The sequence below is a fragment of the Patiria miniata genome, unplaced genomic scaffold (assembly GCF_015706575.1).
Source record: "Patiria miniata isolate m_02_andy unplaced genomic scaffold, ASM1570657v1 HiC_scaffold_11, whole genome shotgun sequence".
Taxonomy (NCBI): domain Eukaryota; kingdom Metazoa; phylum Echinodermata; class Asteroidea; order Valvatida; family Asterinidae; genus Patiria; species Patiria miniata.
Window position 1 is genome coordinate 7,309,506 of NW_024037049.1, and position 12,474 is coordinate 7,321,979.

The 12,474-nt window shown below is 43.9% G+C and overlaps 1 protein-coding gene across 2 annotated transcripts in view; it reads left to right on the forward strand.

The window, feature by feature from the left end:
* Positions 1-12,474, forward strand: part of LOC119743429 (clathrin heavy chain linker domain-containing protein 1-like) — a 59,690-nt gene that overhangs the window by 19,644 nt on the left and 27,572 nt on the right. For both annotated transcript variants that reach the window (XM_038219832.1, XM_038219838.1), the window contains exon 4: positions 2,875-3,002. In XM_038219832.1, the coding sequence (XP_038075760.1) occupies positions 2,875-3,002 (128 nt within the window). The remainder of the gene's footprint in view (positions 1-2,874; positions 3,003-12,474) is intronic.

The window sequence follows — 12,474 nt, forward strand, 5'->3', positions numbered from 1 at the left end:
TCTCCGATATTCTTTAGAAAATGTTACTTAAGAATAAGGGTATGTATGTAAAATCCCCAAAATATACTTTTCAAAAAATGAAAAATATATATCTACCCAAAGATGGGAACAAATATATTACACAGCATGAAAAATAAACATCTACCCAAAGATGGGAACAAATATATTACATGGCAGGGATTAACGCTTTATGCAAATTAGGCACCCTTCCCAAAACAATTTCAGGTGTCACACCTTCTAAATATTCCCTTTAGGGCTATAAGAATCTATCTGGCAAGTTTGGTGCTTTGGACCGATTCCGACCGTATGCCACCTGACTACATCAGGGTTCTCCCCACGTACAAACGTGCGTATTGGCCCGATACGCTGGACTTGCGGCCCGATACGCCGACAAAAATGCCGATCACATTTTTCAGCCCCCGATACGCACAATATAATTATTATACAAGCCATTAAAATGCACAACATAATCGTTTCATACGCCATTTTTTCATCTTGACATGCAAAATCTGGACAAAAATCCCGTATTTCTGATGCATGGGTTGTTCGCGTCTACCGCCAGGACCCAGCTATATATTAGCGCATACAGCATGGTACACTGGTTCCCATCGCGTGCAACAGTATCAATGCTAAGATGAAGGACTGGAACCAGCGACTACTGCCTCGTGCGTGCATGCACATGTACATGATGATGATGTTGGCTGAAGTTGGATCCTAAAAACACCAAACAAACATCGATGGAGAAAGAGAATTTCTGCAAATTAATTCACAGAACGTGATCTTATTTTTATGTGCATGCATTTTCCATTAAAATGACGAGATTGCAAAGCTCGAACTTGTGGCGAAACATCGTAGCGTGCTTCTTAGAAGCAGTAGTGCAAAATTTTCGGCCACGTGGGATGGGCCGTACACAGTGCAGTAATGCACACTGATAACTGCGCCGTGTGCAAGGCGCGATGTACGGCCGGCCAGACTGAATGTTGATGGCGCGAGGGGCCGTGATGTACATGTACGTTAAGCATATAGTGGAATCAACCACCTCAAATATATTTTTAATTAGGTGAGGCAAGTTTTAATCACTTTTGATGGTCAGTCTTGATAATTTTCGTGGTACAAAGGAAAATAATCCAGGCACAAAACTACATGATTCCTTGTTCAATATGCTCCATTCCATCATGTGTTTTTATTTCTCCATGATTCAATCAGCAGCCCAAAAAATTGGCGAAATAATTTTTTTGACCTACCACGCCGTGGCTTCACAGGTTGGTGAATCACAACAAAACTTCCCCCACAGTTTTGAAAAAATCCAGGGGAGAACCCTGTACATGACTAACTCGTTGGACGTACACGTGCACGTGCGTGACGCAGACATTTTCCATGCACTAAACTTCAGCTAGGAAACTGCGTCGCATGATTATGTTAAGGAAACATGCACACACTGATTGAACTGCTGCTGCATAGCAACGTTTATGTCTTTAATGTTTTGCGCATGAGCAAGAGTGATTGCTTTGAACACTTAAGTTAAGTTGAGCACTAAGATAAGTGGGGTGCTTAGATCTTTCGTGAATATCCCAATTAAGCTTAAAGAGAATATACAACATTTGCAAACATCGAAAAACAAAACTACCACATTTTTATGAAATACCTTACTAGGATGTTGGTAAATGGCAGTCCAAAGCATCCTGTAAAATTATGGCACCTGGTGTGAAGTCATTTTTAAGAAAAGTGGTAAATTGTACAAATTTCCAACGGTGGTCAGCCGACCACCGTTGGAAAAACCCAACAATTTTTCAACAACTGCTCCAAATTTACCAATTTTTTAGTCCAAGTTTTGTTTACTATTGGTTAAATGTTCATGAACGGGTGCAGGCCAGCTACACTGGTTCCCTTACCTTACAATTTTCCGGCATCTATAAATTGATCCATTTCATCTTTAGTGGAGTCAGGGAACCAGACTACTTGAAGGATTTTTGTTTTCTTGGTGATTCCAGTATTTTCGAACACAAAACTTCAAACATGTCAGTGTAACAATATTTTATCTCTTATATTAATCCCTCAAATAGTTCATTTCTGAAAATTACAGCAAAAGCCAATGATGTACATTCCCTTTAAGTTAGCAGGGTGCTTAGATTTGTGACTTAAATTTGAGTTTTGTGAATATGGCCCCTGCCAAACGTTTTACAGGTGGCTGCTTGGAAAATGCCATCAACCTGTGTCTGTTGCTACCTGAAGGACATTTTATGTTCAGAAGGCTAAACGGGACAAGTAGCCCTCTCGGCTGCCATGGCATCTCATCCCAACTAACTGTCAGGACAGATTAACTGCCTCTAGCATCTAGTCGACTGGCACTCCATTTCCACATACTTTGGCAATGTCTACCTTTCAATTTTGGTGAAGACATGAGGGGACATTCCAATCTAATCCAGACAGTGCTAATAATAGTAATACTTAAGGCTACCTTTTCTTAGCCCTCCTGCTACAGCGGGTGCTTATCTATGCAAATGTAAGGTTTAACAGGTAAGAAAGTTCCAGAAGTGGACTCCCCCCAAATCAAAGGTGATTTGTGAGTACTTGCCTAGGGATAAAGAGGATGAGAGTACTAGACTGATGCGGGTACTGAGGGCACTATTTACTGTGGTTTAAAAAGCTAGCGATTGGGAACCTTAGGCTAGAGAAATATGCACTTGTAAAGTTTAGCAGGTAAGTATTGTCCCGTCATGGACTCACAAATCACCTTTGATTTGGGGGATTCATTTTGGCCCAGATAGCTCCAAGGAAACCTTATGTTCAAAGGGTGTTGTCCTCTTATGCGAACAGTCACTGTGACGGGGCATTTGTGTTTGTATAACACAACTTTTCCTGTTCTTTCTGAAGGTGCCGAAAATTACGCATTGCATATGATGCTCTCCGAGTGTTCGAAAAGGATCCTCTCTTAGGACCAACACAAGCAGAGGCAGTAATTCGTGCACTTACTCGTTCAAACTCAATGATGAGCTCCAGAAGTGAGTATAAGATTATTAAAAAGAGTTTTGCTCAAGAATTGGAAAGTCTTCTATTTTTATTTAATCATAAAATAACTACAGTGTATGTCAAGCTACATGTAGGAAACCTAGTCGTTATTATACCGTAACATCTATTAGGGCCTACTTATACCTCATACATATTCATAATGGAGAGCCAAATTTTTACTGGTCTATGTCAGCTGCTAGTTTTTTTTTTTACCGACCATGCCTTTGAGGATTCATAGGCACAGGGTAAATTAGCTTGTGTAGTAGATTACTTTACTATACCTCATACATATTCATGATCGAGAGCCGAAGTCTTATTGGTCAATTCGCCATCATGTGCCAGGTATTATTCTTGCTGTTCACCAAATGCGCGTGCAAGGATTCACGTAGTAGACTGCCCGTGCGACAGTCTACTACGCATCGCCCAAGAGAGATGCATGATTTCACAGTTCGTGTAATTTTTCCCGAACTCAATGATGCCGTACTGGAGAAATTTATGGACAATAACATTGACTCCTGTACAAAAGAAAGTTGAACTCAAACAACTGTGTCTACTACACTCTACTTACCTGTAGAGCAATACTACTTATGCATATTCCCCCTACCGGCAGGTATTTTCCGCTAAGAGTTATATACAATAGCGCCCTCCGGCGCCCTACCCATAATACCCCGCGGCATGCGTGCCTCGTGAGCGTCCTCTTTTCTCTTAGCGGCAGGTCGGGTAGGACGTGTGTAAAATAGCTCGCTGTTTTCCTCGTCATTTACTACCCTTTTTTGCGCTTAAGAGAAGTTTATAATAAAAGAGTTAATAAAACAACAGTTTGTAGAGTTTCTCATCATCTTCTTGGTTGTATTTATTTGATTATTTTGCAGCGTTTGGGGAGAACCGATCTGTCACAAACCGGGGGGAATTCCTCTCCCACGGGACGGACCGAGTTCTCGGGGGACTCTGCCGTTAACGCTACGACATTACCGCGGCAGCAGTCTCTCGTCCGGCACCCTCAGCCACAGTCGGCTGGGGGAGTTGGCAGTTCCGCCGATCAGTTAAGGGGACCTCGGTCACCTTTTCCGGTCAACTCAGGCAGAACACCCAAACTAAAGGCACACTCCGGCAAGGTTCCTCCAAAACATATCTCCTGTGCCGGAGCAAAGCCTAAGAAGGGCCGTCAGGGCAAGCGTGGCTCGGCAACGAGCACCGCTGTGTCACCTGGCCCTCCCCCGATCACGGGGCAGCCCAAGGGGACTAGCCGTCACACTTCGGTGGGCTCTAGTCACCCGTGTCCTCCCGACACAGTGCCGAACACCACTGGTTGTCGGGATGGGCTATTAAACAGGCTACCGGTCCGTCCAGCGCTCACTCAGCCCACGGGGCCTGAGGCGCTGTCGGCCGGGTACATTATGAGCGATGCGGAGCCGGTCGACCGGGGGGATCCCGGACCGATGGCCCCGTGCTATCTCGCTCAGAGGAACGACTCTCATAATCGGATTTTTTCCGTTGTTCGGGGGTCCCGGTGCCCCAGGTGTCTTCTGACTTGTAGTCAAACACATCCTGGGGCCGTTCTTCAAAGAGGAATAGCAAGAAGAAGAAAACTGATCGCCGATTACGCCGTTCTTCTTCAGATTCTGAAGGTTCCTCTGACCGGTCCCACCGGGGCAAACGCTCCTGACGTGAGGACTCGATCTCGAGGTCTGTTTTCCTACAGTCATTTCAGTCGATTTTACTTACACTATCGGCTATGTCTGCAGGACGCCAGACGGGCCCTAATGGTGGCCCCCCTGGAGTGGCGAGCCACGCCCCACAACCCTCGGTTGTTGGTCTAGCCTTACAGTCTCCGTGAACAAAGGGACATACCGCACACAGTTAGCCTTGCTCCTGGAGTCTTTATCTGCAGTGAATGCTTCATAGTCGTCACTCATTGGTCACGATTGCGTGGCCAAGCACAATGAGGTACATGTACATGTACAAAAAAGAAAAAACACATGTTCATACATGTACACGTTCATGTATACCACACATGGTTGCGCGCTATACCGGAAGCCCGGCCTACGGCGAACGGGACTTCACCATCTGCATAGTATTATGCACGATGTATGTCTATTATCTCCGAGGGTGTTGCCCAGCCACCACCGCGTGGTTCTGTACAACTAGCCCCTCCAGACGGCTCTCAGTCATCGGGGTCATTTTGGCCTTCGCATTCGGCTGATTCATCCGATGATGACGAAGAATCAGACCGGTTACAATGGCTGTACATCGCGGAAACGAAATTCCGTTTGCTGCAGAGGGACATTACACGGGTACTTAAATTACCCTCCGCCGATGAGCCCCCTCCGCCCGATAATTTTTTTTTTCAAATCAAGCGCAGGACGGGCTCCACATCTAACAATGACCTCTGTTGGATCAAATGTGAAACACATCGACAACGGACAAAGTGGTGTCCATTTCCCAGGCGGGAACAGCTTCATTATTTTTTTCTAATCCGGGCGAGTTTATTGCACCGATCCCACCGCAGCATACGCTACCGGGATGAGGACTCGGTTTTTCGGCCCACTCATTACAAGCCTTGCAATTGTTCTCAGCTTTATTATCGGTCATATACGTTTTATACATGTACATGTATTGTCAGGCGTGCACGTTAATGAAACGTCCGTCTTAGTTCAGTTGCGAGCCGTGAACTCTGTAGCCCTCTACATTAATCAGGGTTGGGTGACTCAAGGACAATGGGACACGCCGCGCAGTGCTTAGCCGTGTGGCGGTGTTTCTTGCTGTACTGAGATCGCTACATTTTTCATGTACATTGTACATGTGTGCATTACTTGTGTATGTACACTGTCCATTGTCTCCGAGGGAGTTGTTCGACAACTGACTGTGGCCGTGTGCAACTCGTCCCTCCAGATATGTTTTACGGTTCTCGTTTACGGGGTCTATTCGACTCTTGCAGGCATGTTGTGGACCACATTCGAAAGATTGTGCCTGTGTTCAAACTGCCTGCTGCTCTTCAAGCAATAATGTGATCATTACCGTTTTCCGTTAGCGAAATTCTGTATTTTTTTGTCACATCTTCCCTCTTCAATGCAGCTAAGCACAAGCTGTCAGCAGTAGAGGGACCCCATTATTCAAGCGGCTCTTCGTAAATAATACTCGCAGAAGCTTGAATACACTTTGCAGTAGAATTAAAGTGGGCTCGGCGATACGCGTTCAGCCTCCCTCTTTACCCTCATGAAGTACATTAGGTTTAATGTTTTAATCTTGACTCGACAGTCTTAGCGGACGTGTTGACCGCTATTTTCTTTATCAATTTCACGGTCTGCACTCGGTACTCTATAATTTTACTCGAGTGCAGACCCTAGCAATCTTGGCCCGCCGGGGTAACATGATTGATGAACTGTTTCTCCCGTCAAAGGGCGCCCGCCAAAGATTCGAGTCCCACCTTTTAAGTTTTTAACGGACAAAGATCTTTTCTTTTGCTGTGGATATCGATGTTTACATCCATATTGGTCGATGTCAACTACATGTGGGCCAGCGCAGGTGAAGAACAAACAGTTGTTTGTTTTCTCAACTGCATACCTCTTGAAGTTTGCCCAGATGATTTTGTGTGGCTATGCTAGCAACATTTTCTGTACGCCATGCCACATAGGATAATGTAACAGCGATTTCGATTCGGCTTCAGTTGTTTTGATGATTTCCATAAGTGACCTACCTGACTCATGACGACCTCCACCCATCTGTCTCGTAGGAGCTCGTCAGAGAGACTTTGAGGCTGACATCAATACCATCGGGCCAGCACAGTGTTGCGCCCGTCTTGTATTTCCCTTGGAAAGATGTTGATAAGATTTAGTCGACTGTCTAACACATCAGCATAGCAAATGAGCCCTGGCCTGAAGGGTACACAACTGCAACTCATTTTCAGGCCAGAGCACTGAAAATTTCGCGGTTTTCAAACCAAGATTCTCGCTGCAACTTCATGGGGTCTCCATCCAGCCTTTTTTCCGCCTCACTCCTGGCCTCTGCTCAGATAGTAAAGGCGATATGACTGCGCCGTGGAAACAAAGATTGGTGGCATTCACCTATTTGCTTGTATCGGCCCAGTCCTCACTGCATTCAGTGCAGGCCATGACCTGACTTGTGCAGTACCTCCTGTGGTTCGGCGTTGCCAACCTCACAAGGGTGGGCCTCTCACAGATTGCAGCCTAATTCATTAACTGTCATGGCGGACATGTTACCCTGCCAGTTAACTTCCCACCACACGCATCTAGTGGCGGATTGGTGAGGCCCTGTGTGAGCATCATTCAAGTTCCATTAACATACTTGAGATGCTGGCAGTCTCGGAGAAACTGCGATATTACTTCTATATTCGGTGTTGTGCCAGATGATCCTGGTTAAATGTGACTTTGACACAGTTGTAGTTTACATCGACGACCAGGTGGGCAGGCAGCCTGCACACCTGTGTACACTCACTTGAGAAATACCCCATTGGGGTTTTTTCCTCATAGCTTCTTGCTTTCAACGGTCCTCCTCCCAAGCAAGGACAACTAACCACATGTCAATCTGACTTGTTTCATGAACTAGTCACAGATTTCCAGGCTAATGAATGAGGATTCCTGACCCCTACACATGGCACACGAATACGATGGTGAGGAAGGCGGACAGGCTACTTATATACACCTTCCTGTCGTCTTCCTCTTATCCCTCGGGTACTTAATCAACTGGAGCAGAAGGACGACGAGGTCCTCTTCTTAACTCCATGTTGACCCCATTGATTGGTTTTCCAGGGCTATAACCATTCCCTTGGTTCACCAGTTGAAGGTACAAATGTTCTTCCAAGCAGAACAATATTCTGTTCCAGCACAGCTTGGGTTTCCTTCACCCAGCTCCGCAGGAATTTCTCCTGATGTACTGGATGCTGTAATGCTCCGGACATCTTTGTTCTAGGCATCAAATCATTGTACATTCCAGATGAAAAATGTTGGTGCCGCTCATGACTTTGGCGTCTGATCCCTACGGAAGTTTTTTTGAGCTAAGACGGTCGAAGTCGTCTTTGTTCTGGGCATCAAATGATTCTTGTCCGTTTCAGACAGCGAATTTTGGTGCTGATCATGACTTGATGTCTGCTCCCTAAGGAGGGATTTATACTAAGGACTGTCGGAGCCCTCTGTGCCTCCGGACGTCTTTGTTCCGGGCATCAAATCATTCTTGTCCAGACGGAGAATATTTGGTGCCAATCATGACTTTTAACGTCGTACATTAGCTGCACTGGGACGCTTTGAACCGGTCACTTGCAGTTACAAATGTATTTGTCACGACAACCCTGCCATACCAACAGGCTTCTCGCGACGCGTATTTGTCATGACAACCCTGCCATACAAGCAGGCTTCTCGTGACATGTTTTTTGTCATGACGACCCTGCCATACAGGCAGGCCTTTCATGACATGTATTTATCATGGTGACCCCACCATACCTGCAGGCTTTCATGACAAGATTGCCTGAAGGTTGGCTACGGTCATCCATGAAACCACGGGCATATCAACGGCAGAATCCGTGTGATTGGTCCGCATGCACAAAATGAAAGGCAGAGCATGGGAGAACAGTGTTGAGGGCGACTGACTGAGCCCCACCATGTTCTCAAGACATTTTCAGACCGGAGACCTCCCCAGCATTGGTGTCTCCTAACTCTGATTCTTTATTGAGCTCTGTACATGTACATGTGCATATTATAGTGTCTATATGTACCATGTTATGATGTTTTGCTTTTCATGATAATTTTTATTTTGTGTGACCCACCGAACTCTTATGTGTAGGTATCGGTGGGCTGTAATTCATTACATGTGATTCCCAAAATCGGGGATCACATCTCTGTTGGCATGTTGAGGCTACCATTATGACTAATGTCTTTATCATGCCGACCTTTTTGGGCTGCCTTGTCCACCCACATGTGGAGCGACGGGCCCATCCAGGGTTTACACGTATTGTTACGTGCCCCTGTGAAAGCACAATAGCATCTCGCATGACCCACCTCCTTGACGGTGCTAGTCTATGCATAAGTAGTATTGCTCTACAAGTAAGTAGAGTGAAGTAGACTCCCCCCCCCCCCCCACAGAAGTGTGGTTGGGGTCTACGAATGAATACTTACCTGTAGAGCATCCCTCCCCCCTACCCCACTCTTCTCGATGCCTTGGGTACTTTGTTGTATTCCGACTTAGCGCTCGAGAAAAGAGGACGCTCACGAGGCACGCATGCCGCGGGGTATTATGGGTAGGGCGCCGGAGGGCGCTATTGTATATAACTCTTAGCGGAAAATACCTGCCGGTAGGGGGAATATGCATAAGTAGTATTGCTCTACAGGTAAGTATTCGTTCGTAGACCCCAACCACACTTCTGTGGGGGGGGGGGGGGAATTTACAGCTGTAGTTACTGTATTGCAAACGAACCTAACTAGTGAAGTTGAGCAACAATATTCTTTTGGTGAGCTGTACAGGTTTCTCCAAAAAATTTGTTTTAGGTGCATGTATAAAAAAAAAATTGCCAACTGAATGAGGAATAGTAAAACTAATATAACATAGACAAACTAGTTCCCTCGGCTTCGCCTCAGGAACTAGTTAGTCAACTTCCAATATCTCGTGAGCAAATATCGACTGTCCACCCTCAAACCATGTTATATTTGTATAATATTCATGATTGAGAACCGAATTCTCGTTGGTCAATTCACCATCACGTGCCAGATGTTATTTTTGCTGTTTACCAAGCGCGCACTAGGATTTGCGCACAGGGTAAATACGCATGCATAGTATAATGTAACACAGGTTACCCATGCAACAGTCTCCTACACATGCACTTTCGTGGAACTGTTGCATGGGTATAGTACGCACGCACGAAAATTGCCAAAGTGAGCTACACACAAAGAGATGGCTGCACGGTACACGTAAATGCTAATTTTCCCAAGTTCAATGATGACAGACTGCAGCCGATTTCACGAAACCTTACGCAATGGCGCAACTCCACTTGCGCAACAATTTATTGCGTAAGTTGCACAACATTTCATGCTGCGCAACAGTTTACTTATGACACATTTCACAAAATATGGCGTAACTTGCGCAATTATTTTAGGTGGTGTAAGTTGTGGCGTAGCGACTGAAAATGACATATTTTACCAGCAAATCGGCACTCTTGTAGAGCCCGTTATTGCACAACTTAACAAGGTTGATACAAGACACTCACAAGTTTATGTTTGAAGTAAATGAAATTCTATTTTACTTGTAACATGATTTTGAGAGTTGCTGAACGAAAGAAAAGTCAGACAAATTCGTTTTCAAAATGACAGCCTGAGGTGATCCAACTACTGTTTTGCGAAAGAACAAATTCACACACAAACAGCCGTCGTAAATGCTGTTTTTATCCTTGTCCAAGATGTTTAAATTATTCAAAACGTTGTGCAGCTACGCCAAGTTTTTGTGAAATCGATCGTAAGTTTATTGCACAGCTGCGCAACAAATTTGTTGCGTAAGTCTTACACATGGCGCAAGCTATGCACTTTTTCGTGAAATCAACTGGAGAATAGTTATGGATGATAAAGATGCATTCTGTACAAAAGACAGTTGTCCACAAACTACTGTTTTTAGACTGTAGTTGCTGTGTTGCAAACGAACCGAACTAGTGAAGTTGAGAAATAAGGTTCTTTAGGTGAGCTGGACAAGTTTCTTCAAAGATTTTGTTTTAGATGCATCCTGCAACAAAAAAATGTATAAGGTATAGTAAAACAAATATAACATGGTTTATTTCGATTGGTCATTGATATTAGCTCCCCTTGGTATTGGAAGTTGACAAACTAGTTTCCTCGGCTTTGCCTCAGGAACTAGTTTGTCAACTTCCAATACCTCGGGGAGCGAATATCGACTGTCCACCCTCAAACCATGTTATTTTGTATACTAATACACAGATTACTCATGCACTAGTCCACTACATAATGTGCTATATGAAACAATCATGGAATTGTCGAACAGGGGAGTGCGCACACATAAACATTGTCCTAGCCAGCAACGCACACACAGCAGTGTTCTGCCGAGATAATTGACGGGTAACTCAACCAATGTTTTTGTTAATATGAACGAGGTTTAGTTCACTTCCAATAGAACATGTTAGTTAACCTCCAAAACCTTGCAAGATTTTACCAGAACAGTGCACATCAGTGCACCATGTAATGGACCTAAAATGTGTATATAACTGACTAGACAAAAAGTGAATGTGACTTGCCAGACTTTCACACTATATACCCAAAGAGCTTATATCAACTATCTGCCCTCAAACCATCATTTTGCACATGTTGTCTTACTGTTTGTTTGGAAAGACTTTGTTGTGTTCAAGGTATCCCTTATTAATTCTGTGGTTCTAATTTCCCAATGACCTCCTTGCCCAACGGTATCAACTTTTGCTTAAGATAATGGGTAATTATGCGAAAGCACAGGTAGCAGGAGCTGGCAAATTAAAAAAAAAAATTATATAGCACATTGTACATATCAGTTTTCCTGAAAACTGATATGTACAAAGAACTATATATATATATATATATATATATATTTTTTTTTTTAATTCGCCAGCTCCTGCTACCTGTGCTTTCGGATAATTACCCATTATCTTAAGCAAAAGTTGATACCTCTAATGACAGGACTCCGAATATCTGTCGTACATCTGTAAACTTTCAATTCATCCTGTTAAAATGTTCTGTTGTCATGGTTATTAAAGTCGATGCTCTTTTGCGCCCTCCGATGTACGTTATATATGCTCCATGTAATGGAAAAGTTAACATTTAACCCCTATACTGCTTTGGTAACTGGAAATTTGTGATGAAAGTAGCCCTATTTTAATAAATTTGGTGTCAAAATAAAAGCAAGACATCAAAACAACTGTCAGAGAAACTTGGCAAGATTTAACAAAATAATGCCTTGCGACGATAGGAGCCAAAATGGACATGGTGGGGGGTTGAGGCGCTGTCCCCTCCGCACTTTTCCCATCGCTTTTAAAGGGAAGATACAACATTTGCAAACATCACAAAACAAAATAATCATATCATCATAAAATACCTTACTGGATTGTTAGAGAATGACAGTCTAAAGCATCCTGTAAAATCGTGGCTAATTGTGTGCTGACATTTTCGAAAAAATGGGGTTTTTTTTGGGCCGACCAGCGTTGGAGAAAACTGTTTTTTTTTCCCAAAAAAACTGCTCCTAATTTTCCATAATTCTTTACTCCGCATTTTCTGTGCAATTAATCACACACCTGTGAAGGAGTACTGGCCTGCTAGACTGATTCTCTGACCTTACAATTCCCAAAAGTCTATAAATTGTGCTGTTTCATCCTCAGTGGTGTCAGGGAACCACACTATAAGAACATGATTGTTTTTCTTGGTTTTTCCAGCATCTTCAAACCCAAAACGTGAAATAAATTATTTTAGCAATATTTGATATGTTACTGAT